General features: G+C 36.1%; 1 protein-coding gene across 14 annotated transcripts in view; it reads right to left on the minus strand.

Moving 5' to 3' along the window:
* AK9 (adenylate kinase 9) overlaps nucleotides 1–27,176 on the minus strand; it is a 98,592-nt gene that overhangs the window by 45,234 nt on the left and 26,182 nt on the right. For 11 of the 14 annotated variants that reach the window (XR_004950876.1, XR_004950877.1, XM_016135462.2 and 8 more), the window contains exons 9-19: nucleotides 25,213–25,287; nucleotides 21,460–21,558; nucleotides 16,786–16,925; nucleotides 16,525–16,705; nucleotides 13,043–13,187; nucleotides 9,415–9,510; nucleotides 9,258–9,323; nucleotides 7,494–7,577; nucleotides 5,617–5,765; nucleotides 2,719–2,875; nucleotides 1,762–1,876 (exon numbers count right to left, since the gene is read on the minus strand). Coding sequence is in view for 11 of the 14 variants with exons in the window: in XM_016135462.2 (XP_015990948.2) it covers nucleotides 1,762–1,876; nucleotides 2,719–2,875; nucleotides 5,617–5,765; nucleotides 7,494–7,577; nucleotides 9,258–9,323; nucleotides 9,415–9,510; nucleotides 13,043–13,187; nucleotides 16,525–16,705; nucleotides 16,786–16,925; nucleotides 21,460–21,558; nucleotides 25,213–25,287 (1,307 nt within the window). In the remaining 3 variants the exon portion in view is untranslated. Of the gene's footprint in view, nucleotides 1–1,761; nucleotides 1,877–2,718; nucleotides 2,876–5,616; nucleotides 5,766–7,493; nucleotides 7,578–9,257; nucleotides 9,324–9,414; nucleotides 9,511–13,042; nucleotides 13,188–16,524; nucleotides 16,706–16,785; nucleotides 16,926–21,459; nucleotides 21,559–25,212; nucleotides 25,288–27,176 lie in introns of those variants that run through there. The other 3 variants (XR_004950878.1, XM_016135466.2, XM_036220897.1) reach the window with 3 other exon arrangements.

A 27,176-nucleotide genomic window follows, 5' to 3' on the forward strand; every position in this document is an offset into this window, starting at 1 on the left:
AGAAATTATCCTGCATTTGACTGGCACATTTGGAAAATGATGCTGGAAAAGCTGTAGAATTCAGTGTGTCTTCAGATAATTTGGCCCAAGATGGAATTCTTAATTATGTTAAGTTTATCTCTTTTCTAACCAAGCTGCAACGCCTTTAAATAAATGAGTCTCTGACCATTTTTTTTTTTTTTTGGTTCTGTTTCAGATTTCATTTTCTGCAGTAGATGAAAAAAAGTTTATGTTTTGCAATATTCATGCTGAATTTAAAAGGCAACATATAGACATGTGGAAAAGCCTGCTTAATCTGAGCAAATCTTTGACATTAAGAAGTTTACGAAGAGATAAAAATTTAGAATCAAAAGTAACAATTGAATATAGAGATAGCTCAGAAAATTCTATGTGGTAAAAGGAAGGTGAAGGTAGAGAATTGGGAGAAAAGTGGATGAGATCTCTTTCTCCTTTTAAAAAATTTACAGATGTACATATTTTTAATCTATTTAAAATGTAGCAGACCTTCAGTTTAGAAATCACATGAACTGTGTTTTACTCTTATGTCAATATTTTCATCTTTTCTCAAATATTTGACTATTTCTCATACACAGGAAAAAAAACCTAGGTAATGCCTTAAATCCTAGCAGATTGCAGTCCTTGTGACAAAAATTTTAAAAGCTAAAAATAAATATAATCAGTTTGTATTATTATCTGAATTAATAATATTTTTAGTCAAAATAAAAACAATTTAATTAATTCATCTAAATTAATACTTTGTATATTTTTGTATTAAATACCTAAAGAAATGGTAAACTTCGATAAATAATGAACACTGAAAAAAAATCCTCTGGCACACACTTATAAGTTACCTGTCCCCAGCTCCCCCAATAACCTAGATACTGGTGTCATAATTTCCAGAGTTTAAAGAGCACTCCTAAATTCGGCCTCAAATTGTTAATATCTGAAGGGGAAAACGAAATAGCATTTGAGAAAGCTCCTACAGGTACAATCATTAATTGTAGGAGGTTTAGTAGATTAATATAAAGAAGTTTAGGTCTTAAATGTCCTGCCTTTTGTTACTTTGAGAAGTAGAAATCCCAGTAAACAAATGAAAATTTAAAGGATCTAACAACATGTTTTAGCAAGAAAGAACAATTAGCAAGTTAAGTTACTATTTCTCTCTATACTTTATTCCCCATTCTGAAGAACTTGATAGTTTATTAAATCTAGTCTTGACCCCAGTCATGAAGAGAAAGATATGTGTTCACATTTTTAAAACTTCTTCATTGCACCCAGATTGGAAAATAAACTCTTGACATTAAAGCTGTGAATATGGTAAATAACTAGTCTTGTCCTTTCCTTATATAGAATTTAGTCAGGCTTTGGATTTTAGTCATATCGCACAAGTGTATTTTTCATTTATTTCTTTATCATATTATTCCTTAAATTTGTGGATTCTATTTAGCAAAATTATTTAAGTCACAGATAAATATGGTAAAAAGAAAAAAATCTTATCTGTGCTCATTTTGATACTGTCCCTTGAGTGTAGATGTGGGATTTAGAATAAGTTTGATTTGGGACCATGAAAACATCACAACTCTGTACTTTAGAGATTCTAGAAGTATTTGTGAAATTACTGTTTTTCTTAGAATCAATTAGAATGGGATCAGTTAGATCACCATTCTGATATTAAAGAGAGTTCATAAATATAAGTTGTAAGTAGATACTTAACCGCTTCATAAGAGATTAACCTGTTATACTATGTCAGGCAGATTTTACCTTGTTGCCTCTTCCTCTTTTTTTTTCTTTTGTAGTTCATCAAATAATCTTTCAAATATCTTAGAGTCAATTTCAGGTTTATTCTCCAAATACAGCCTATTGAGTAAATATTTTCCTGAAATATAAAGAGAATAATATTATTTTGGAAGCTATATAAAATATAGTGAGATATAGTTTTGAAATTAACAATAAACAAAAAATTAATTCTGCTTATATCCAAATATATTTTTATTTAAGTGCTTATCTAAATAGAGCTCAGAATCTTTAAAATATTAAGAGACCATCTTAAATCTTTTTTAAAAAGTATATATTGGCATGGCATAAATAACTAAAACATGAAAACAGGCAGTACATTATCATTCCCTCCACTGGAAACTCTTTTCAAACATATTTCCCTAGGAGGCAAAAATGACAGAATATTCTTGGCCCCCTTGTCAAAGATTAGTAAATCTAATCTTTGTGGGGGTTTATATGTGGGGGTTATATTTATATGTGGTGGTTTATTTCTGGGCTCTCCATTCTGTTCTGTTGGTCTATGCATCCCTTGATTATTACAGCTTTGTACAAAGTGACAGAATTATTAAAATTTAGTTCTGCTACCTGTATGTACTTACTATTTCTCATTTGAGGTGAAGAAAGACTAACATATAGTCTTTGCCCTCGGTCTTATATATATGATTTAGAAGTTAAAGTGCTGATTGGGAGGGAGTGTTAATTTTCAGCTCCAAAGAATAATCGTAAGGGCCTGTTGGGACATCTAGGGATCCATCACACTACCCGAGCCGCCTACTCGGTGGGTGGATGCCTCATTATGTGTACCTCTGGGTCGAGAAGGAATTGCTGGGGTAGTATTTGTACCTAGGCGGGGTGGAGAGTTTTCCATTTTATATTTTAACTGAAAATATTATCAGCAATAAAAACTTTGCTTTTGAATTCACATGATAAATATTTACCAACCATTGTTTTCCGTATTTGATAAACAGATTACTAAATCCGGTGTAATTCCTTTCTCAACTAAGACTGTCCACAGTTCTTTTACAACAGGGCAGTTGTCCAGTATCCATCCTCCATATTTTGGGGCACCAGAAAACCTGTTTTTGTTTTCTTCAACTACCTGTGAAAATGACACATTGATATTATCATTGTAGCTAGAAAAGTCAAGGGTGCTACCTTGATATATAATTTTTGTGAACCTTAACCATCTGTCTTCTGAGTTCTTCTGACTTTCAGGAGAAGAAAAAAAAGCCACTTAATTTCAAAAGAGAAACTTAAAGCAAGAAAGCTTTAAGTTTTAAAATTGAGAATAGGAAGGAAAAGCCTATATTAAATAAATATAACAACACATTTTTTGTCCTAATTCAGAAGGTCTGAGGTGAGGCCTGAGAGTCTGTGTTTCTAACATGCTCCCAGGTGATGGCATCTATGGTGCTCTTTGAGCAGCAAGGTCCTAGTCCAGCTTGCTTTTTTTTAGTGACGACACTCTTCACTTCTCTTTTGTTTTTATCCCTCAGTAAGAGAGCTGAGAGGTACTGAGATGCTTACTAACAGCTGTGGAAGGAATTGTGTATAAACAAATCTTGCAGGGGCTTAATGAGTTCTGCTAAACTCCACCCCGACTCTCCACTGAACAGCAATAGATTCAATACAAGTATGGAAATTAGTTATGTGGATCTGTGGATACACCAATTCTGAGGCTTGTGTACCATCAGGTAATTATAGAATGTTAGAAGTAAATCAAAGAGGAAACGATGAAGAGGACCTGTGTAGTCCTCTGGCCTACACAGAACTTAAGATTATCTACTTTATGAGTTTTCATCTGAATGAAGAGTATTTTGAAAAAAAAAAAAGAATTTTAAATAGTTTGAAATGTGTAACATAAGAGAATTAGGGGTTTTAAAAAAAGAAAGCTATAGAGAAGAAATGTAAATGACATAAGTCAGACAGAGAAAGACTAATACTGTATAATTTCATTTATATGTGGAATCTAAAAAAACTGAACTCATAGAAACAGAGAAGAGATTGGTGGTGGCCAGAAGGGAGGGTAGGAGTGAGGAAAATAGGAGAAAGGGGTCAAAATGTACAAACTTGTAGTTAGAAGATAAACAACTGAAAGTCTGATAGAAGGTGACAATCTAAATTGGCTTCCCCAATAGTTAATTTCATTAACAATTTTAATAATTCTTCCTCCCCTTTGGATTGTGATATACACTTTAGCATACCCTGAATCTTTTATCAATACTACGCTCTGTTTCTGTACCTTCTCTGTGGTGCTGTTGATTCTTGTGTGACTATCAGGCTTGTATACCATTGTAGCATTTGACACATTTTGCTAGCTGGTAGAGGAAGTCTCTTTCTATTAAGCTTTGCTAAACCGTTATCCAGCCTCAACTATTGGTTCTTCCAAATCGATGTTAGAGTTAACTTGTCAGTTTCCCCCCCTCCCAAAACAAAATATATACATATATATATATCGAGATTTTTATTTGAATTGCATCAAACTATAAATAATTTGAGAAAGACATCTTAAGATTTTGTCTTTATATGTTAGAAATTAATAATTAGATAGTGACTTTTTGAAAATAGGTTTCCTACTCACAGAGTAGAAATGGATGACAGGTAAAACAGTCTCCTGCCCAGGTCTCTGTTCTCTAGAGAACAAAGCTCTGATATGAGCTTTGATGTTAAACTTTCCTACAATCTCATAGTCACAGTTTACTATCTAATGACACTACATGTATTCCTTTGTCAGAAGTATTTTAGTAGTACTGCCTGTATAGAGATTTGTACCCTCCAGAATAAATTCTGAATGGATAAATTTTTCAGTGAAGGGCAAGGATGGGATTTCCACAGTGCTCAAGACACACCTAACTTGCTTTGTCTCTGGGATGCTTTGTCTCACCATCCAGGCAGAGATGACAGCCCCAACCTTTGTAGAATTCCCACATGTTGTACATATCTACTTACCGCTTAGTACATAACTCAATTATTGGATTATCTGTCAGCCTTCCTCTACCTGACTATTAACTCCTTAAAGGAAAGAGCTATGCTTAATTCACCTCCATGTCCCTATGATCTAGCACAGTAACAGGGAAAACAGTAGGTGCTCAGTGTGTTTCTGAAGGAATAAACTGATGACAGAACAACCCGGGATGCAGGGATGCAGAGAAAGTTGAAAGATCGCTTTTGGAAGTTCAGAGGGGGATAGCAACTCACCTTGGGTACAGCCTGGGGCTCAAAAAGCCCACTCGATGTGTTACAGAGTGGTTATAATAGAATAATTTTTTTTCTTCTCACATAATAATTTCAAATTGCATCATTTTCAAATTACAGAGAAATATGGGAGATGTTCGTTGAGAGCCTAAAACTGATTTGTTCTCCTTGACTTTGCTCTAAATGCTTACTCAAGGTCTCTGTGCATAACAGACACATATGGATATCTTGTTCTCTGTAAACAAAAGATAAGCTTTCTGATTTGCCATTGTAGGGCATAATATCTGAGGCTTTATTTCCCCTCAGATTAGAAAATAATTTGTGTGTCCCTCCATCTCCACTATAAATACATGTTCAGAGTGGTTGGACAAAATTATCTATCGAGCAAAATTTATCTTGGTTTACAACTAATTAGCTCATAGATGAAAAAAATAACTTTGGTACGGACTTCATATGCACCATCTTTTAACTAACTTAACTGTTTTGAAGACCATAGAAGTTAATAAAGAATTAATTTCAAAGCTATGAAATTATATTGCATAATTGTTGATAAGTGAGACTCTATATTAATTATACATATACTAGGTTAACATTTTCTGTTGCTGTTAAAATTAATGATAAAAATGAACAGCCTTGATGTCTTACCTCGTCTAGGACTTCTGCTAAGATTTCAGCCTGTTTTTCATATGGCTGTTCAAAGTTCATATCCTTTGTCATTTTCATAGTATCTTTCATTATGGAAATAACCTCTGGATGATCTGCAGTTACCTCTTCTATTGAGTCTTCTATTGAGCCTGAAGTACAATAAGTTAATAAACTAATGCCATTAATAATTTCAGTGGACAATTCTATTGGCAATAGAACATAATTATTAATACCTGACCCAAGAAAGTGCTATCTTTGTGTTACTGTAGCACATGCTGGAAGAGAGGGGAAATAGACTAGGGAAGAAATGTCAGGTCAGGAATTACAGAATATCAGAGCAGTGGCTTAAAGCCAATTCACCAGAATCAAAGTAAATGAGGCAGGAAGGAGTCAAAACCCAAGAAGTCAAGGAGAAGAGGAAGGGAGCAAAGGATTCCAGAGGTCAAGCTAAAACATGAGCACCTAGGGAATGAGTATGAAAATGAGATGAATACTTCCAATTACAAGCATGAGACTACATGGGACAGTAAGAGGACAGGAGGTAGGAAAGTCGGCATGAATAGCAGAAAGGGTGACATAGGCTGGTTTCTCAAGTGTTACACTTGATTCCTGCCCTCATTGCATGCTGAATGTCTTCTTACACGGCTGAGCTGGCTCACAGGTTGCATCAGGACGTAAATGAGACGGGAGAGTGGCAGCTCCACCTGACTCCTCTCCTTCTGTCTTTCCTGTTGTGCTTCCTGAGCTGCTGACCCATCAGGTTCTCCTGCCAGATCCCAATTGATTCTAGTCCAGAAAAACCCCAAAGGGCCTTCTAAGAGCAGCTTCCTGCTGCCCTCCCTGCCCTAACTGAGAAATCTGTTCTCAGCGATGGAGAGAGCCAGCAGTTTCTGGAGAACCAGAGTGGAAGAAGCAAAAACTCATCATCTTCCTGAAGCCTGGAGAAGGGAGGTATGGGAAGACAGAAATTGCCTGGCAAAGATACTAAATATGATAGAAGCTGCTAGTTTTCTACTCAATATCCATTCTCCTCTTCCCTTATTTTGTTGGGTCAGCAGTGTGCCCAGCTAAAAACACATTTTCCAACTTCCCTTATAGCTTCGATGGCCCATAGATAAGATGCAGCAGAATTTTTTTTTTTTTTTTTTTGATAAAGGGAAGTTCCTGTCATCTCTTTAAAGAGGAATAATTCAGCTGGGGGTAGTGCCAACTTTTCCTCTGCCTTTTCTCTCTTCCCGTTAGGCACACTGATATGATGGCTGGAGCACCAGGATCCCTCTTGTTAATTTTTTTTTTTTTTAAATAACTGTGCCATACTTTATTTAACCATTTGAATTATGACTTATCTTTTAATTATACATGATGTTGTGATTATATAAAATTGGAATTGGTATATTAAAAGGCATTGCCCTCCTTAAAGTTAATGCTAATTTGCATTTTTTAAATTAATTAATTTATTTTTATTATGGTGACATTGGTTAATGAAATCCAGGAACTTTCAAGTGTACAATTCAACAGTAAGTGTTACGTATTTTGCATTGTATGTTCACCCTCCTTAGTTAGATTTCTTTCTGTCACCATGTATTTGACTCCTTTTACCCCACATCTTATGAATTGTTATGGTAGCCACATGCCCAGGATGGCAGAACAGAAGGACAGTTCTCCTGTCTTCCCAATATTCTTTTTCACAAAAAACAATATATCACATGTTCTTTTTCCTGTGTCCCTGCATGTCCCACTATTTATAATAGAGTAACCTTTAAGATAGAGTAACTTGGGTATTAATAATGCTTTTTTTAAAAATCACATTTCGCCTTCAAAATTCTGAAGGAACTATTTGGATCTAAGAGAACCAAATTACCCAAATATTAATTTACCTTTTTTTGACTCCAGCTTTGGATCTTGACTAATGTCTTGAGCACTTCTTTTAAACATAGATGTTTTACTGGTTTCTCCTTCACCTGTGAAGAAAACATTGTTAACACCCAAAGATCAGTATCAAGTTGTAGGTGAGTCCCAAAGACAGCTGTGCTATGGGTCCAAGGACCCAGGACTCATGTTTTTAATTTTTTAAAAATTAAAATCATGACCAGCACGGGGGAGGGGCTCTCTTAGTGTACTGGTGCTGGCAACTCTGCTGCAGCAGAGATGGGGCTCCCAGATGTCACTTGGCCAAAATTTTAATATACAGGGTTCTTCTGTGAAATTGTGTGTGTGTGTGTGTGTGTGTGTGTGTGTGTGTGTGTGTATGTGTGTGTTTGTGTGTGTGTTCGGGGAGGAAGAGTGCCATACAGAAGTTTCTGACAGTGCCCAGTTCAATTCCTGCTAAGCTTGAAACAAACACCAGGCAAGCACACATCTGTCTGAATCAGGAGGAGGAATCAAATAAAAACATCAGCTCTACATTCTATAACATGATGAATTATAGATGCACTTAAAAACTAAATACAAAAAGGAATATAAATATATATTAAATCTCTGGTTTACAGGAATACTTTTTAAGCCTAAAAGTAAATAGCAGAAATCAGCAAAGGAAAAGTAATGATTTGACCATGAAAATATAAAAAAATTCTTCTACTTCAAAAAAACAACAGAGTATTTTAAAGGAGAAACCACTCAATTTGGAAAAAGAATATGAAAAATAAATGAAAAAAATGACTAATATAGAAACTATATAACTGATACAACAATTTAGAAAAATGGAAGAAAGAAAAATGGTCATCTCAGGAAAGGAGAAATATAAATTGTTAACAAATATTAAAATATTAAACCTGAGAAACAGTTAAAAAAATTAAAATAATATTTTTAAAGACAAAATACCAAGGAAACATGACATGTACTTTATATATTACTGAGGGGGACATAATTTGGAACAATTTTTACGCAAAGGAACTTGACTCTGTCAATAACTTCATACTCATTGAATAACCAGTGACTCCACTTATATCAACATGTAGACAAAACTTTATGTAAAAAATTCATTGAATCATTATTTTAGTAGCAAAAAAAAACCCCAAAATAACTTAAGTGTCCAACATAAAGAACAAGTTTAAACTATTACCTATAAGTAGAGAAACTCTACGGTAATTGAAAATGAGAGTTAAAAATATCTCCTTAATGAAGTAAAATAATTACATGTTATATTATGAATCAAAAAAGGTAGAAATAGTTCACATTGTATGCTTTCATTTGTGTTAAAATATGAATGGAAAAATTTTATAAGGGTAGATAGCATTAAATGATGATATTTTGCAGCAAAAACTCTAGGTTTACAATGCCTGGATTCCGACACATTCGAGGAAGTAGAGAGCTTTAAAGAAAAAATATTATTATATTATGACTGTATCATGTTAAGAAACATTAAAAAATTTTGGTGAGGTTCTAATCATAGTAGTTTTTTCAGTTTTTATGCTTTCTTCTGCATTCTAGAAAATTTATTTTTGTTCTCTAGCTGTTCAGTTTAAATCTGTAAGAGAGAAGCTAACTTTTTTCTCCTGAACTTTCCAATTTGGGCAGAGAATATTTTAAGCTTCAATATAAACATGATAAAATATGCAAAAAATAGACATAAGCTCTGTAAGTATGGCATTAACAGTTTATTTTGTTACCATTTCTATCAATTTTAACAGCTTTATCATTACCTGACTTCATTTTGGCTTCTTCATTACCGTCTAAAGAGCTTTCTCTCCGGGAGTCATGACTAAACTCTGCAATGAAAAAATAATATGCTTTATCAGGTAATCTGTTTATATTAGGAAAGATTTTACCAGTAACAACAGCAATATATTCCTTTACCACCTTCATCAATTGAAGACTGCACCTCTTCTATGCTTTTATCACTTGGGAACATGCCATATTTCTTCATTTCATAGTCTGCTTCAAGTTCCCTTAAAGCTGAAAGATAGTATAATTGGCTGTTAGCAAAAGGTAGTTAGGGGTAAGGGGACAGGTATAGTGATTAAATTTTCTGCTCTAAATCCAGCATACTTGGGTGTGAGTTCTGACTCAGCATGGCTTTGGTAAATCATATGATCTCCTTGTCTCAATTTCTACTACACAAAATGAGGATCGTCAAACCAAAAGCATTGTTGCAAGGATTAAATATGATAGCAAATGTTAACATTGAACTTAGAAGAAAATGCTTGGCACACAGGAAGCGTGCTCCATGTTAGCTGCCATCTTCTGTATCATTATATTATTTTCTACATTAAAAACCCTCAATATTCTCCATTGATGAATTTTTCTTAAAAATATATTGGAGTAAAATTCACTAGTAAAGATATTCCATTTTTTTTAAATGTTAAGAAAGGTTAACCCTATTGCCAGATTTAGAATAATTAGCGAATTCGAAAAAGAAAGAGGCTTTCATGTTTGTAGCATATGAGAAGTAGCATCTATTTCTATATTCTGGCGGGAGAAGGCAATTTGAGGAATGCTTTAAAATCTATGATTTTGTGCCATAATGTGATATGAAAGGAATCACTACAGATTCTAAGAAACATTACAGATTACTGTTCCTCCAGGAAGATAATGGGAAGGAGAGAGATTTATTTGGCAATAATGTGTTTTTGCCTAGCAAAAGCTCAACACTGCCATGTAAAAAGAGGCAGTTTCCTTGCTATTTAAATAGTTTCGAGCATAGAATATGATGGGAAGCTTCCCAGTTTATGTAAAAAGTTAATGAAACCCTGATAGCAAAATCTGACAAATAGAGCACAAAGAAGAAAACATTATATACAACCATATTTATAAGCATAGAAAAAAAAATCCTAGATTAAAAACCAAAAGAAATAAAATTAGAATAACATGCCATGACCAGGTAAGGTTTACTTCAGAACTACAAGAATGGTTTAATGTTGGAAAATACATTAGTATCATTGATCAAATCAATAGGTCAAATGATTAAAAACTTTATAATCATCTTGATAGAGGCCAATAAGGCATCTGATAATGTTCAACATCCATTTCAGGTAAAAATACTTAATAACCTTACAGAGAAACATTAGAAAGAATCCATATAAAGAGGCCCACTATCACTGCCACTATTTAATATCATTTCAGAAATACTAGCACATAATTAGTCAAGAAAGCAAGCAAGCATAAATAATGAAAGAAGAGGAGTTGAAACTACTTTCTTTTTTTTTTCTTTTCAGATTGGCTATCTGGAAAACTCAAGAGGCTCAACTAAAAATCTATCAGAACTAGCAAGTAAGTTTAATAAGGTGGACAGTTACAAACAAATATGTAAGTATCAAATCAAATAGCTTTGCAATATACTAGTAATAACTACTTAGAAAATATAATAGAAAATGATTGCACTCAACAGTAACAAAATGACAAAATATCTAGGAATAAACTTATTAAGAAAAGTGTAGATAGCACATGAGGTAAGGTACAAAATGTTAAGGAAGGATACAGATATTTTAGGATATTAAACCTAAAAAACAGTGATTTCATCTGCATGAGAAGACTTAATAGTAAAGACACACATTCTTGTCAAATCACTGTTTAATGTTAACACAATCCTTCCACTAGAATTTGTTGTAGAACTTGACAAAATTCTACATGTATCCCAAAGCCTCACACAGTTCCTGGCACATTCGTTTTATGGAACAAGTGAAAGAATACCCAGGAATAATCTTAAAACAAAATGTTCTAAGGAAAAGTTAATATTATTAGATTAAAATGCATCATAAAACTTTAATAATTACATTTTGAATTACAGGCTGTAATAGAAAGATGAATAGAACAAAAAGTTTGAAAGTTTACACACATACATACAAACAATATTAAGATAGAAATAGCATTTCAAATCTCTAGTAAAATTATGGATAATTTAGTAAATATTATTTGTAAAACTGGTTTTTGAAATAATAAATGTTGATTCCCATCTAAAACAATTTATTACACTACAATAATTATATATTAATTAAAAAGCATTATTTTAAAATGAGAATACAATTTTGCACATATCATAGGATCATAATTAATCATTACAGACATGAATAGAAAAAAGAGAGGGTTGAAGAATACATCAAATTTTTAACAGGGGATATCTCTGGGGAGTAAGTATGAGTGAATCTTTTTTCTGTCTGCTCTTTACAATTTTCTGTGACCACTGGAGAGACATAGAGGATAAGAGCACAATTACTTGCTGGCTGCCAACTGTGGACAAGTTACTTAACCCCTCTGAGCCTTAGTTTCTTCACCTACAAAAGGAGAGATAAAAAGACCTACCTCATAAGGCTTGTTATGAGGATTAAGTGGAGTAATTCCTGCAATGCATTTAGCATAGCCACAACGTATGGTAAATGCCCAATAAATATTATCTGTTACAACTTTTGTAATGAGAAACGCTTTATTAGGATAAGAATATTTAGAATTGATGCAGTGATGGCTGTGTTAAAGGATAGTACACTGTCATGCCTTCTGAAAATCCAAACAATGGTGGTTGAATCTAGCCTAAAATTGCTGGGGCTCATCTTAAATTTTGAATCCAGATCTTTGAAAGTGAGAAGGATCCTACATAGTGTATAGGAAGTGCTGCACTGAGAGTACCCCACTAAGAGGAAACATTTAGATTAAGCTGTTTTCCCGTGTTCTAATGTGATTGGTTATAAAGGTGCCGACTACAGATATAAATTCTAGCAAAGCCAATCAATGAATTTCAAAAACAGCCATAAAATAAGGTCTCTCTTTTTTCCCAGAGAAAAAATAGGAAAACAAACAAAAAATAACCCTTGTGTCTATTCTAAAAAAATACAATATGGAATGAGTCACAGGAAGAGGCAGAATGATTGGGAGAAAGAACACTGGGATGTTGGAAACGAGGGGTCAAGTCTCAGCTGTGCTACCAGCGGGGTGAATTTCAGGAAGCTCTTTACCTCCATGTGCCTCAGTTTTCTCACTTGTAAAGTTAGGGAATTGTGTTCATTGATCACTAAGGCTTCTTCCAGTTTCACCTCGATCGCTTTTCGAATTTAAAATTAATATTCCCCAAATAGAGAGATTTAATTTACAATCAGAGCTAACAAACAAGTCTGAAACAACAAGAGCAGCAACAACAGCTGACTCCATGAGCCAGGTGGCGTGGTGGTGGTGTCATGACTGGTGTGGATAAAGGCCTAAGTTCTGCTCAGTCTCTGGCCAACAGACAAACTCACGAAAGTAAAGAAAGCTAAGTTTGGAAGCTCTTTCCGATTCCTTTCCTTAGATGTCTAGAACTGAAATCTTCTCTTTTTATGAATTAGGTTTATGTACACTAATTTCTTCAACCATTTATTAAGAGGCTTCAGTGTGCTAGGTGCCAGACATACCAAGACAAGCAAACCAAATTCTTGCCCTCAGGTAGCAAGGCTTCATTGTTGACCTAACCTTAAAACAAAACAAAACAAAAAAACACCTATATTTTTAAAAGATGAGTCACCTTGTTTTCTAGCTTCTAGTTCTGCGAGAAGCCGTTCTTTCACAACTTTAATAGCTGCTTCGGTGGCCTCAGCTATGGTATTTTTTTTTAATGTTTCAAGGGCTTTATCAAAACGTGGTTGAACAAGTGTAGCATAGTCAACTACCTGCAAAGAATATTTGAGAAAAGCAGTATAAGCACAAGTTACTGTAAAATTTAACACATTGTTCATCTATATCTGTATCTATTTATATCTATATACCTATCTATCTCAAAAATCTTAATGCTGCTTGAGGTATATTATTTTCAGAATTCACTGATTTTCGAATACTTGCTTTCATAGAAATTCAGTAATATTTTTTCACGTAAGATTATATATTTATGTATGCACATATCATGTTATATTCAAATTATATGTATATTTTTAAAACCAACTTTGTATGTATGACTTACATACAATAAAAGATATCCATTTTAAGTTTACAGTTTGATGAGCTTTTACAAATATATACATATTAACAACAACTACAATCAAGATATAGAACATTTGTATTACCTCACAAAGTTTCCTCATGCTTCTTTATAGTCAGTTCCCGGACCCTGGCGACCACTTTCTCTGTTCTGTCACTACAGTTTTACCTTTTCTAGAATTTCATATAAATGGAACCATACAATATGTAATCTTTTCCAAGCTTTCCTCTCTTATCGTAATGTTTTTGAGATTCATCAGTGTAATTGTGTATATCAGTAATCTGTTAGTTTATATTGTTGAGTAGTATTATTGTACAAACAAACCAGTTTTTATCTGTTGATGGACATTTGGGTTGTTTCCTGTTTGGGACTTATATAAATAAAGGAGTAATGAACATTCGTGAAGACATTTTTTTGTGGATATACGTTTTACTTCCCTTGGTGAATATCTCAAAGTAGAATTACTGAGTCACATGGCAATTGTATATTTGACTTTACGATAAACCATTAAACTGTTTCCAAAGTAGTTGAACTATTTGACATTCCTTCCTAGATCCTTACCAACACTTGGTTTGCGAATCTTTTAAATTTTAACCATTGTAATAGGTCTGAAGGAGTATCTCATTTTAGTTTACATTTACGTTTCTCTAGTCACTAGTAATTTTGACCCTTTTCATGTGTTTATTGGTCATTCACTTACCTTCTGTTTTAAAGCATATGCCAACTTTTGTCCATTTAAAAATTAAATTATAATTATATATATATTCTAAGTCTTTTGTCAGGCAGATAATATACTTCATACTGAATTGTTAGAAATAGATTTCTATATGATTTTTAAGTTTAAATAATATTTCCATACTTCTAGATTCTAGTTTGCTTTTCCTTCAATATACTTATATTACTTTATTCCATGCCAATAAATGTACATTTACATAATTATTTTTAGTGGATGTATGGTATTGTATCAGATGAATATGTCACAATTTATTTAACTAAAATACCAATAATATATATTTAGGTATACATGTTTTTACTAATATAAACTACGTTATGATTAACACAGTTACGTAGGTATCTTTGACAGTTTCTTTAAGAAAAATCTATAAAATAGAATTGACAGTTGAAAGGATTTTAGGCTTCTAATTGCCATCCCTAAAGTTATACTCTCACCAGCAGTACATGAGAACATACTTTTCACCATCCTCATGACACATCAACCTTGAGTGTTAATAATGATCTTTCAACTCCAACAGTGAGACTGACATAACTGGTTTTTTGGCAGCTCTCTGTTTAATGGCTATTCTTATCTATTATTTTGTAATCTGCCTGTTTTGCTATATTTTTTTTCCATTGGGGCTTCATCTGCACATTAAATTGTAAGAACTCTTTATATTTTAAAGTTATAATTTCTTTGTCTGACACATATTGTGATGATTTTAAAACATGTGCACATATCCTTTAATACTCCTCCCTGCAGACGGTGGATCCTAATTCTCCTGCTCCTCAGTGTAGGCAGGACTTAGTGACTTGCTTTAAATGAAGTGCATGAAGCACTTTTTCATTAACAAAGTAAAATGGCAAACCACAGAGAGTGGTATAAAATATTTATAACACCTATAATAAAAACAAGAACTGGTATACAGACATTGAAAAAAAAACTCCTATCGATAATATGCAAAAATATTTTAAAATGGGCAAGAACTGTTGGTAGGATTATAAATCGGTATAGCCACTATGGGAAACAGTATGGATGTTCCTCAAATAATTAAAAATAGAACTACCATGTGACCTAGAAAAATCCACCTGGGTATTTATTCAAAGAATCCCAAAACATCAATTCGAAAAAATATCTGCAATCCTATGTTCATTGTAGCATTATTTACAATACACAAGATACGGAAACAACCTAAGTGTCCATTGACAGATGAATGGATAAAGAAGATGTGGCACATGTATACAATGCAATATTACTTGGCCATAAAAAAGAATGAAATCTCGTCCTTTGCAACAATGTGAATGGACCTAGAAGGTATTATGCTAAGTGAAATAAGTCAGAGAAAGACAAATACCGTATGATTTCACTTACATGTGGAATCTAAAAACAAACTAAATGAACAAACAAAACAGAAACAAGCTCATAGATACAGAGAATAAATTGATGGTTGCCTGATGGAAGGGGGGCTGTAGGAATGGGTGAAAAAGGTGAAGGGATTAAGAAATACAAATTGGCAATTATAAAAATAGTCACAGGGATGTAAAGTACATCGGTGCTCTCCAACCTTTTTGGCACCAGGGACTGGTGCTCCTATGAGAATCTAATGCCTGATGATCTGAGGTGGAGCCGAGGTGGTGATGCTAGTGCTGGGTAGTGTCTGCAAATACAGATGAAGCTTTGAAATCTGGCCCGCTGCTCACTTTCTGCTGTGTGGCCCGGTTCCTAACAACCATGGACAGGTACCGGTCCACAGCCCGAGGGCTGGGGACCCCTGCTCTACATTCCAATAACCTGTCAAATGCTTTGGCTCTGTCTTCAAATTATATCCCAAGTCTGCCCACTTCTTACTACCTCTACTGCTGTCACTGTGGTCCAAGCTAAAATCACTTACTGAGGGTGGAGAATAAGATCACTGTGGGGAGAGATCAAAAAATTGACAGGCCAGAAGGCAGGAAAGGTCATCTTTGTCGATACCAAAATTACCAAGAATTAAGACAGCACTGAGTATTTGGAGAGAGTGAGCAAGGAGGGGTATAATCCAGGCAATAGTAGACTGGTGGAACCAAGAGACGTAATGGGTGGCATCGTCTGCATGACGTAACAGTCCAACCTGGGAGTTTTTCAGGAGCAGGGAGGGACTATGGTCTGGAAGCTACGATAAACAGCTAGGAGGGAGACTTCCCCACTCTAAGCCCAGTGGAATAGTTACCCAATTGACAGTGTAAAATTAAGAAAACTTAGTACAAATCCAATAAATTATACAAATTATAATCAAGTACAGATAGGTAGAAAGCTAGTTTGATAGCTAAGTAGTTACCTTTCCTTTGTAATGTTCTGCAAGCAAATTGCTAAGTGTTGTTTTCCCTGAAGACTGAGGTCCAAATATGAATACTTTAAATGGTGGTGCTGGCATAGGTGGAAGAAGATAGGGACGTGGGTTCAATAAAAATTTTTTAAATGCTTCTTCTGATGACATACAGTACATTTTACCTAGAAAACTTAAAATATGCCATAATCATAAATGACTGAAAAGAGGTATGAGCAAGTTTGAAAATTAAGTTCTGAAAATCTTACTTACCTTACAGAAAAGTCTGGTGATCCGGAATGGATGTTACCTTCCTTTAAACTCACAGGACATGTCTGTCCCCATCTGCTTCTGTGCCATCTGTATCTTGGTGCAATCAGTTTGTAAGAGGCAAGAGCACGGAAGAGCTCATCCTGTTAATAACCAATACCACATTAAATATGTGGGTATGTTTTGCTGAAATTGACAGTTTTAAGTATTTCATTTCTTATTGGATAGTGCTTTACCATTTAAGAAATAATTTAGAAAGCAAATTTTGACTCCTTAATTGCAATCGTTCTGCACTTGTCTAAAATTTAATAGTTTTCCTTTCTGTTATAAGACTTTGTTTAAATTTTACTGAGCATTTTCTATTATAAGGTAGCATGAGCACAAGGTAGACAGAGTGTTTTCTATTACCTGTTTCAGAAAACAAATTCGGAAAAGTTCTTACTGAAAAGTTTCGAAAGTGTACCAGATTCTTAGTCAATTTACTTAAGTTTTTAAATAATGAGATGTTATATACAGATTATTTTTGTATTTACTTAGCTCTTTCATTCATCTTGAAATGTAAAGTTGCTCTCAGCAATCCTTTCTGTTGGTGACCTGCAGGGAAGTTAAGAACCAATTCTCTAGAGACTACAGATTGCTGAATGTTCACTGCCCTTGTGCTGCCTTAGCAGGGGATGAGAGAACTGGACAGAGCTGGCATGGTGGGCAACTTCCCAGGGGTCACTGTCCAGGCTGGCTTCCTCCCATCTTCAGAGGTGGATTTCACATCATCTGCTGGTTACAGAATTGACCGTGGAGGGCAGATGAGAGTGGGAGCAATGGTCTTGCCTGGACCACTGCAGCATCAGAGATCAAAGGGGCATGCACAGAGCAGGGATGCTGCATGAATGTCCCCAATGAAGGCTGAGAGAAGTAGCTTATTGTAAAGGAATGTGTCAATGCTTAGGGAAGTTGCATGACTGAGAACCTTGTTGGTAGGGCTAACCCCTTTCTCCATGGAGTCCAGAGCCCATGAGCTAGGGACTTAAACGTATCCAGTCAAGTCAGGAGGTAGCCACTGTTTCCTTATCATCCCCATTTCCCAGCTGTGTTTGAACAGCAGACCATGTTTCTCTCTCAACTTCAAGCCTCTGGAGACACCTGTCTGGCAAGTGATGAGGGGCAATGCGAAGATGTTTTGGATGTTACGATCTTAAAAACGATCCAGACTGCCTCTGGTTAAAGGCAATCAACACATGCATTTGCGTTTGCTGCTTTCCTAGAACCTCATTAAAATGACAGCAGAAGAATGAAAAAAAGAATGAACTCATGAGGACACAGAATGGGAGGAGATATCAGAGGAGCTGACAGCTGACCTGCCACAGCTACACATTTTTGAAGCTAGAAAGCAGATAGACAAGTGGTAAGTGACTTAGAACAGAGAAAGGTAAAGGCTCAGTGTCTGTGGTGGCAGGGATGGGTGTGAGGTGTGGTGGGGACAGCAGGAATTAAGTTGATTCACTTGGCAAAATCCTCGAGAAGCTCAGGACCTGTTGACACCAGGCACCTCTGAAGGGTGTGAATGGACAGCAGAAGACAGGAGGATTGGTTGAACACCTTTAAAAGGAGGTGCTGGTGGCCAGAAACCCTACCCATTTCACTCAGTCAGCCAACTACCCATTCCCTCAGCCCCACAATTTGCATTTTCAAACCATCTCTCCTTCAGTCATTAGACTGGCTTAGTTTCTGGAGAGACTGCACCAGAGGATCTTGTGAGAGGGGGTCCCAGACACAGCCATGACGAGGGGGAGGCACGAGAAAGTCAGCAGTTAACAGCCACTATACTCAAGCTCCCTTTCCACTTGAGCCTTGCAGTGAGAACCTCTGGCCCATCCCAGGGTCCAGCAACTAGGTGGGCAATGTCTGGCACAGCTCGTCAGCTTTGCTGCCGGCTCTTTTGTGATGGGGTCAATGCCCCTGCACAGCATCAGTTAATTTGCCAGGCCCTTGTTCTAAAGTTATTAAGAATTTCAAGACTGTAGCAGCAGACCATTAAACTAATTGTGGGGCCTTTTTAAGCTTGAGGTCTTAGATGACTGCAGAGGTCATTAACCTTTGAAGCCAGCCTTGCCCTTGCAATACAGCTGTTCAATATTTTGAATATTACCTTTGGTCCTAAGCACTTTACAAGCATAATCTCATATAATCTTTATAATAATGCTATGTGGTAGGGGATATTACCCCCTTTTGAAGCAATTAAACAAAGGGTAAGGTTAAGCAAAGTCACAGATTTGGTAGACTGTAGATGTGGAATTCGAGTCCAGATTTGTCTGATTTGGAACTCAGTGCTGTCACTGTCTGTGCTGGCTGCCAGTCTGACATGTGTTTCCTCCCGCCTCAAACACTAACCCACATCCCCACCGACCCACACATCCCCCTCCTCACTAACGGCTCATCACGTGTTTTAGCTCTCGCACTCTTCTCCAGGGAGCCCGAGTTCCCGTAAGGGTCTCTGTGCCTCTCTCGGCCCTGTAAGCCAGTGATTTTCCACCCTGGCTGTACTGTAGAATCATCAAGGAGGTTTTTGAAAAAAATTTAATAATTTTTTTTTTTAGTAGTAGTAAAATATAAATAACATGAAATGCAGCATTTTAACGATCTTTAAGTGTACAATGCAGTGGCATCAAGTGTGTTCAAAATGTTGTGCAACCATCACCACTATCCATCTTCAGGACTTTTTCATTAACTCAAACAGAAACTCTACACCTATTAAACAGTTACTCTCCATTCCCCCTTTTCCCTCAGCCCCTGGTAATCTCTGTTCTACTTTCTGCCCCTATGAATTTGCCTATTCTAGGTACCTCACTTAGATCTAATCCTAAGTGTAGCCATACATTATCCATCTTTTGTGTCTGACTTGTTTCACTTAGCATAATGATTTCAAGGTTGATCCATGTTTAAGCATGTATCAGAATTTCATTTCTTTTTAAAGCAAATAATATTCTATTGTATGTATATACCATGCTTTGCTTATCCATTCATCTGTTGATGGATATTTGGATTGTTTCCACCTCCTGGCTATTTGCTATGAACACTGGTGTACAAATAACTGTTTGCATTCCTGCTTTCAATTCCTTTGGGTATATACCTACCAGTAAAATTGCTGGATCATATGGTAAGTCTCTGTTTAACATTTTCAGGAAATACCAAACTGTTGTACACAGCGGTGTACCATCCTTAACAACACCTGTTATTTTTCATTTTTTGGATACACACGCACATACATTTAAAGACTTAATGGTGGTAATCTTGTAGTTTTGATTTGCATTTCCTTAATGACTAGTGATGTTGAGATTCGTTTCATGTGTTTATTGATCATTTGTAAATCTTTGGAGAAATGTCTATTCAAGACCTTTATACTGATTTTCTTAAAATTACCTGCCTTTAGCTGAAGGACAGTCCATTCAAAACACACAAGAATTTCAAGATTTATCAACCTTGATCAGGCAGGTTCTTCAGTGTCCTAAACTTTAAAGCAGGGATTTCTTACACTTAAGTGGGTATAGGAAACCTCTCTGGATCTAGTAAAAATATCTTTTGAGGTCTCACATCCAGACATTCTGGTTCAATGTGTCTGGGGCGTGGGCCTAAGGAAGGTATATGTGTAGTAAGCTTCCCAGGTGATTCTCTTGGAGGTGATCTGGATTGCCAGGAAGAAACACTGCTTAAAGAATATCTGAATAATGACTCCATTGTCCATTGTCACAACTTCTGTCCTTTTTATGAAAAAGAGGGCAGGCATCTTAGTCATATCTTATGAACTATATAACCTTAGGCCAATGCCTAGGAGGGCAATAATTTCTAAGGACAAACTTTCTAGTTGGGAACTTACCCCAGGTTTCATGGATACTTAAAATTTTCCTTCAGTAGTGACCTGGAGGAGGAGGCTTGGGACACAGCCTCAGTGATCCCCAGGCCCCCTTTTTTCCTCCTGAGCACCAGTTGGTGCTACTGAAGTCCCAGAACGCGTTCCAGGTATGTGCCCCCATTAAGATCTAGGGATTACAGAGTACAGGACAACAAAGTGATGTCTCTTCAAAGATTACTTTATTTTAATTATGATACCTATTTATAATTCTGGTTTTTGTTTTTCAATTTTGCTTTATATAGGAGAAACTAAACTTTGCAGAATAGGTCAATTCCTCCAATTAAAGCCCTTGTGTGTGCTCACTTTGGCAGCACATATACTAAAGCCCTGTGGACCTTCGAGCACTTAGTAATTACAATTTGATCTCCATCATGTGCATCATATGACAGTGCCAGGAACACAGTAATTATTCTAAAAAATTGGTTGAATGATCGAACGAATAAATGAATGTTTATGGTGTAGAGGGCTTTTATGTCTTTGCCTTTTTTGGTGCTGCACATTTTTTAAAGTGAACCTGGTTCCTTTCTTTCTTTCTCATTATTTCTATGGTTGGTTGTTTTGCTTTTATTATTTTTCTTTGTTTCAAAACTTTTATTTTGTTGTATTTAATGTCTATAAGAATATTGTGCTAATATTAAACTTCTTCCCAGAAATCAAATCCGTTTTTTAAAAAAAGTAACCTGAAACTCCTTTAAACCCTGGAAGGATACAAATTAAGGTAATGACATATAGTGAAAAGGAACACTTTTGAAGAGTTAAAAATAACTTACGTTTTCGATGTTTTCATTCATTTCTTCCTCTGCACTCTGAAGTTTAGTTAAAATAGCTGCTCTTCTTAGGTTCAGATATTTAAGTCTATCCATAACTGTCTAAATTTAAAGAACAAATCTTTAAATACATTGACATTTGAACATTTTAAATATTCCGAAAAAGTGATGAGTCTAAGAGTGGAATACTTTCTTGCTTCTTTCTAGTTTCTGATTGTTTGCTGGCAATCTTTGGTGTTCCTTGGCTTTTAGATGCATCACCCCAATCTCTGCCTTTGTTGTCACATAGCTATCTTTTCCCTGTGTATCTGAGGCTCTTCTCTTGTAAGGACACCAGTCACATTGCATGAGGACCCACCCAGATTCAGCATGACTGAATCTGAACTTGATCACAATGAAAAGATCTTATTTCCAAATAAGGCCACATTTTTGGGTAATGGAGGTTAGGACCTCACTATGTTTTGTGGGGCCAGAATTCAACCTACAACAGTCTGCCCTCTGGTCCCCAAATATTCATGTCCTTAGAGGTCTACCTCTGTGGGACTTCTTCGGGGAGAGGGAAGAAAACCATATGAAGATAGAAGCAGATTCTGGAGTTACACTGCCACAAGGCGAGGGATGCCCAGGGGTGGGGTACCAGAAGCCAGACGAGACAAGGACGGATCCTTCCCTAGAGACTTTGGAGGGTGCATGACCTTGCCAACACCTTGATTTTGGACTTCTAGCCTCCAGAACTACGATAGAATAAAGTTCCGTCATTTTAAACCACCTAGTTTATGGTATTTGTTATGGCAGCCCTAGGACACTGTGGAAGAATCCGAAACACAGAGTCTGAGATAAGAGATGGTGAGACGACAAAGTCTTGATGGCATATGGTAATCTGTGGTAGACTGTATTATATATTCACAATTCGCCCTTCCTTCTCCTCCCTTGTTAATTCTCTAGTTTGTGTTGGATACATTTCCCTATCCCATCTGTATTGAGCTTCTCCATGTAACTTGTTTTGGCCAATAGAAGGTGGGCAGATGGGCCAGGGTAACAGTGTCAACTAGGACCTTAGCATGCTGCATGCTTGGCAAATTTCAACCAGGCCTATTGGAGTTTCTGCCCTCTCCTTGAGGAAAGTGTGTCCCAGGTTGCAAAAGATGGCAAAGTTCTGGATATGTTTTGAAGCAGAAGCCTGATGTTTAAGATTGATGGATTTGATATACGATGTGAGAAAAAGAGAAGAACAGCTGGAAAAACGGATTTGACCTTTACTGAGAGGGTAATACTGTGAGAAGAATGTTTTTGAGACAGGGTGGTGATGATGGTGGATCATGAGTTTTATCCTGCATATTTAAATCTGAGATAACATCTGTGAGGTTATAGAAAATATATATTGGTCTTTGCCTCTGGTTCCTGGCACAGAACTCCCAAACCCTTGTAAATTCCTAAGTGATAAAGCACTGGGTGCATCTTTTGTTCTACTAAAATGACTATGATTAAGTTCCTGAATGGCTTCTGGATGGGGGCTGGTCACCAGAAAGACCAAGCCATGACTTAAAGCTTAGAATTTTCAGCCTCATCCCTTATCCTGCAGAGAAGGGAGAGCAGACTAGAAACAGTTAATAACGAAGGAAGGCTCCATAAAATCCCAATAGTTTGGGGTTTGGAGAGCTTCCGGGTTGGTGAACACATCCACACTGGGAAGGCAACGCACTCCGACTCCATGGGGACAGAAGCTCCAGAACTTGGGACCCTTCCAGGCCTCGCCCTGTGTGTATCTCTTCATCTGGTGGTTCATCTGTATTCTTTATCATATTTTTTAATAAACTGGTAATGTAAATAATGTAAATAAGTATTCCTATGAGTTCTGTGAGCCTCTCTAGCAAGTTAATTAAACCTGAAGAGGGAGTTGTGGAAACCTCCAGTCTGTAACCAAGTTGAACAGAAATTGGGGTTAACCTGGAAACCTACTACTTGTGATTGGCATCTGAAGTGGGGTGGGAACAGTCCTGTGGGACTGAACCCTCAACCTATGGGAGCTGACACTATCTCCAGGTAGACAGCTTCAGAACTGAATTAAACTTTAGGACACCTAGCTGGTGTCACAGAGGATTGCTTGGTGTGGGGGAAAACATCCACCCATTTGGTGACTAAAAGTATAAGAAGCGAAGTGTTCTGTGTGAGGGTAAAGAAAGACTCACAGGTGGAAAACAGAGTTTTTCCAATACAATGTCCAGTTGAATATATTGAGTAGCAGTTGATTATACAAGTGGAATTCAGGGGAAAGGTCTGGGATAATAATATGAATATAATAGTTGCCAGAGTTGAGAAGGTATTTAAAATCACTGAACTGGATAAAGGTGTCTAAGCAGTGAGGGTAGTCTGAGAAAAATGAACAAGGAGTGAGCTCTGAGATCCTCCAACACTAGAGGTTAGAGATGAAGAGTGTCCAGTGAGGTAGAATGGACCATAGTAGTGTAGGGTCCAAGAAGCCAAGGGAGGAAAAAGAGTGGGAAGTAGTGATGAGCTGAGGCAAATGTTGCTTCTAAGTGAATTGGATTAAGACTGAAAAGCGACCAGTGGCTTTAGTCAGGAGATCACTGATGATCTTAGCAAGAGCATATTCCAGTTGAAGATCTCCATAATTGGCTCCACCAGTAGCATTATTACTACGTGGAGATCAATTACATCGAATCAGAAATCTGGGCATTATCTCTGACTCTTCTCTCCCTTAACTCCTACATGAAGGCATTCATCAAGTCCTGCCATGCATGTCTCTCAGGTCTGTCTTCTTTTGTGAATTCCCACAGTCACTACCCTAGGTTAGGACTTCATCTCTAACCTGACCTACTGAAAAAGCCAGTACTTGTCTTCCTACCACCGATGTTATTTTTCTCCAATTTTTTTCTTTGCACTGCAGTCTGAGTAATCTTTCTTAAATAGAAATAGGATCATTTTCATTCTCTGGCTTAAAACCTTTTGCTGGCTGCCCATTCCCCCATGAAGAGGTCTAAAGTCTTTAACAGGGCTCATGAGGTTCTCCTTGGTGCAACCCCTGCTTGTTCCTAAAGTCCTGGCACTATTCTACCACTCCTCCCTGCCCCTTACACCACATCTATGTTCCAGCCCTACAACTCGCTATGTTCTTTCTTGCCTCTGGGGCTTCACATAGACTCTTCCTTCAGCATGAACCACTGTACTACCTACTTCCCCTCTCCTAGATTCCAAGGTCTAATTCTTACTCATACTTAGAGTTTCAATTTAAAAATAATTTCACACAGATGGACTTCTTCACCAGACTAGGTTCTGCTCTTTTGCCACACCATTTTTCAGTTCTATCAGCAATGTATGCTGGTTCCAATTTTTCCACATCCTTGCCAACACTTGTTAGTGCTTGTTTATTTTTAAATTTTTAAAAATTGATCTTAGTGGGCATGAAGTAGTATTTCATTAATGTTTTGATTTGCATTTCCCCAATGTTTTGCATTAAGTACCTTATCATGTGCTATTGCCATTACTTGTTTTTACTTTTATTTGAGGCATTTTTTTGTCATACAGAGATTTTAAATTCTAATGTAGTTTTTAATATACACATACATTACAACACCAAAGACAACACCAAATTTTTAAGTGTCAAAATGAATTTTTTGAAAATGAATAGTTTTTAAAATGTAAATAAATTTCTGATGTGTATTAAAATAAGTACAATCCAGTCAAAAAATTTTTGATTTTCAAAATTGGGATATTCTTACTGAACATTACACTTACCATGAAGAGCTCCTCTGGGGGCTTATTTCCATCTAGTTCAATGAGAAACCGGGAATTGTGTTCAGCCATTACTTCCTGCAGACAATAGAGAAGAAATCTTATAATTCAGGTTTATCTGGAAAACTGAATGCAAGATCTGAATCTTAATAAACTACAAAAAAATCTTCAAAGTTAAATTGCTTTATACATGACATAATGTATGGTATTTTCCAGTGCTCAAGAGATCATTTGCAAAAGCCTAAACTAGTCTTCTTACCATGAATTTTATTCTTTCTGGTTTTTTTGTTTGTTTCTTTTTATCCCTACTTTGAAGTCTTAGAGTCCTTCCCATTGGAAAATGGGTCATCTGTCTCTCTGTATATATTTGTAAAATAATTTCTGCCAAACTGATAGTTGAAAAATGGGATTGGTTTGTTCTACTTTTTGTTTCTTTTCCTTTTACTGTTTGTTTTTTTCCTAACGTTTATGGAAAGTTAACACTTATTCACCATAGGGATGGAAAATATTTTACCTTGCTATTACTTATCTTTGTTTATGGTATCTTCTGCAATATAAAATATTTTTACAATAAAATATATCTGTTTTCATTGTTTCTGGAATTCCTTTCTTGCTTGAATTAGATTTTCTCTACCTCAAGTTTATGTTAATAGTCTTCTAATTTTCTTAAGGTATTTTTTGTTTGTAATATTAAAATCTAAAATCTACTGGATTTTATTTTTGTACACTGGCAATGTTGAACACTATCTGAGCTCTGTGTTCCCAAAAAGTAGGGATATTGAGAGTTGAGAGTCACTTCCATCCTCCTTCAAGGACTTGAATAAGATCCATCTCCATCTTTCCTCATGATTCCCATAAGACTTGAGAATGGCTCACTTATTTACCTGCCTCCATAAAACTCCAGGCCCCCTTCCTTTTCTTTGAGAAGGCCCTCATCAGTGAAGGTTCTCTCTATTGTAATATCTGAACAAAATCATTTTAATTGTCCAGTACATTCTGCCTTTCACAATACTATGCAAGATTGAGTTTTAAGAGTTTCTTCTAGACGGAGAACGCATTATGCCAGCATTATGTATTTAACCATAAATAACCATATTCTGAACAAGGAAGCACATGATGCTTTTCCTTAAGCTAGATTCTTAAGAGAGGATTTATTAAGTCAAAAGGTGTGAATATTCCTAAGGTTAAAGACACATGCACCAGATGAGACCACGAATCAAGTTGGGATTCAAAGATAGGTAAGAATGAGGACTTAGTTTTGGATTACTCTTGAAGCAGGATATAAACCAGAAAATTATTCAAGTTAGTTTGCTCCCACTCACTTCCTCATGTCTCTTAGAGGTATACTGAATTTTGGTGGTCTTGGCCTCCTAAGTGCATTGACATCTCATCCAGGTCAGAGGAGGCTGGAATTGCAGGTTTCTACCTTTTCTGGCTCTCCCCCACTTCCCTCTCTACACATCAGTACCCCGGAGTTACCATATAAACAATAGTTTTACTGTTCATCAGGTGTCACCTAGGCCTAAAGTCTAGGTCTTGGTTTTTAAACTCTTGTTTTGTTGGCACTAGGACAATCAATTCTTATCTATGCTTTGTAGCAAGGCCTAGAAATTTTCCACTTCTGGACTTTTTATGACAAGCTATTAAAAAATTACTGTACTGATTTCTATTCCTTCAGCAAGTTTTCAGCGTTTGCTTTACTATAATACTTGCTAGCATTAGAAATGGAAGTGATACTTCATTATTTTGATTAGCATTTCTTTATAATCGGTGAAGCTGAACATTTTTCTAGAGGCCTGTTACCCTATTGTCTTTCATTTTTGTTAACTGCTCACATTTGTGCCCAATTTTCTAGGTATGGTGGGAACTTACAGGTTTAAAAATAATTTCTATGACTTTTTCATAATTGATGTGGGTATATTTTCTGTTGTCTTTTGGGTAAAGTTTTAAAAGATTTTTATTTCCAG

This window comes from Rousettus aegyptiacus, unplaced genomic scaffold (assembly GCF_014176215.1).
Source record: "Rousettus aegyptiacus isolate mRouAeg1 unplaced genomic scaffold, mRouAeg1.p scaffold_m13_p_1, whole genome shotgun sequence".
In the NCBI taxonomy this organism is placed as follows: domain Eukaryota; kingdom Metazoa; phylum Chordata; class Mammalia; order Chiroptera; family Pteropodidae; genus Rousettus; species Rousettus aegyptiacus.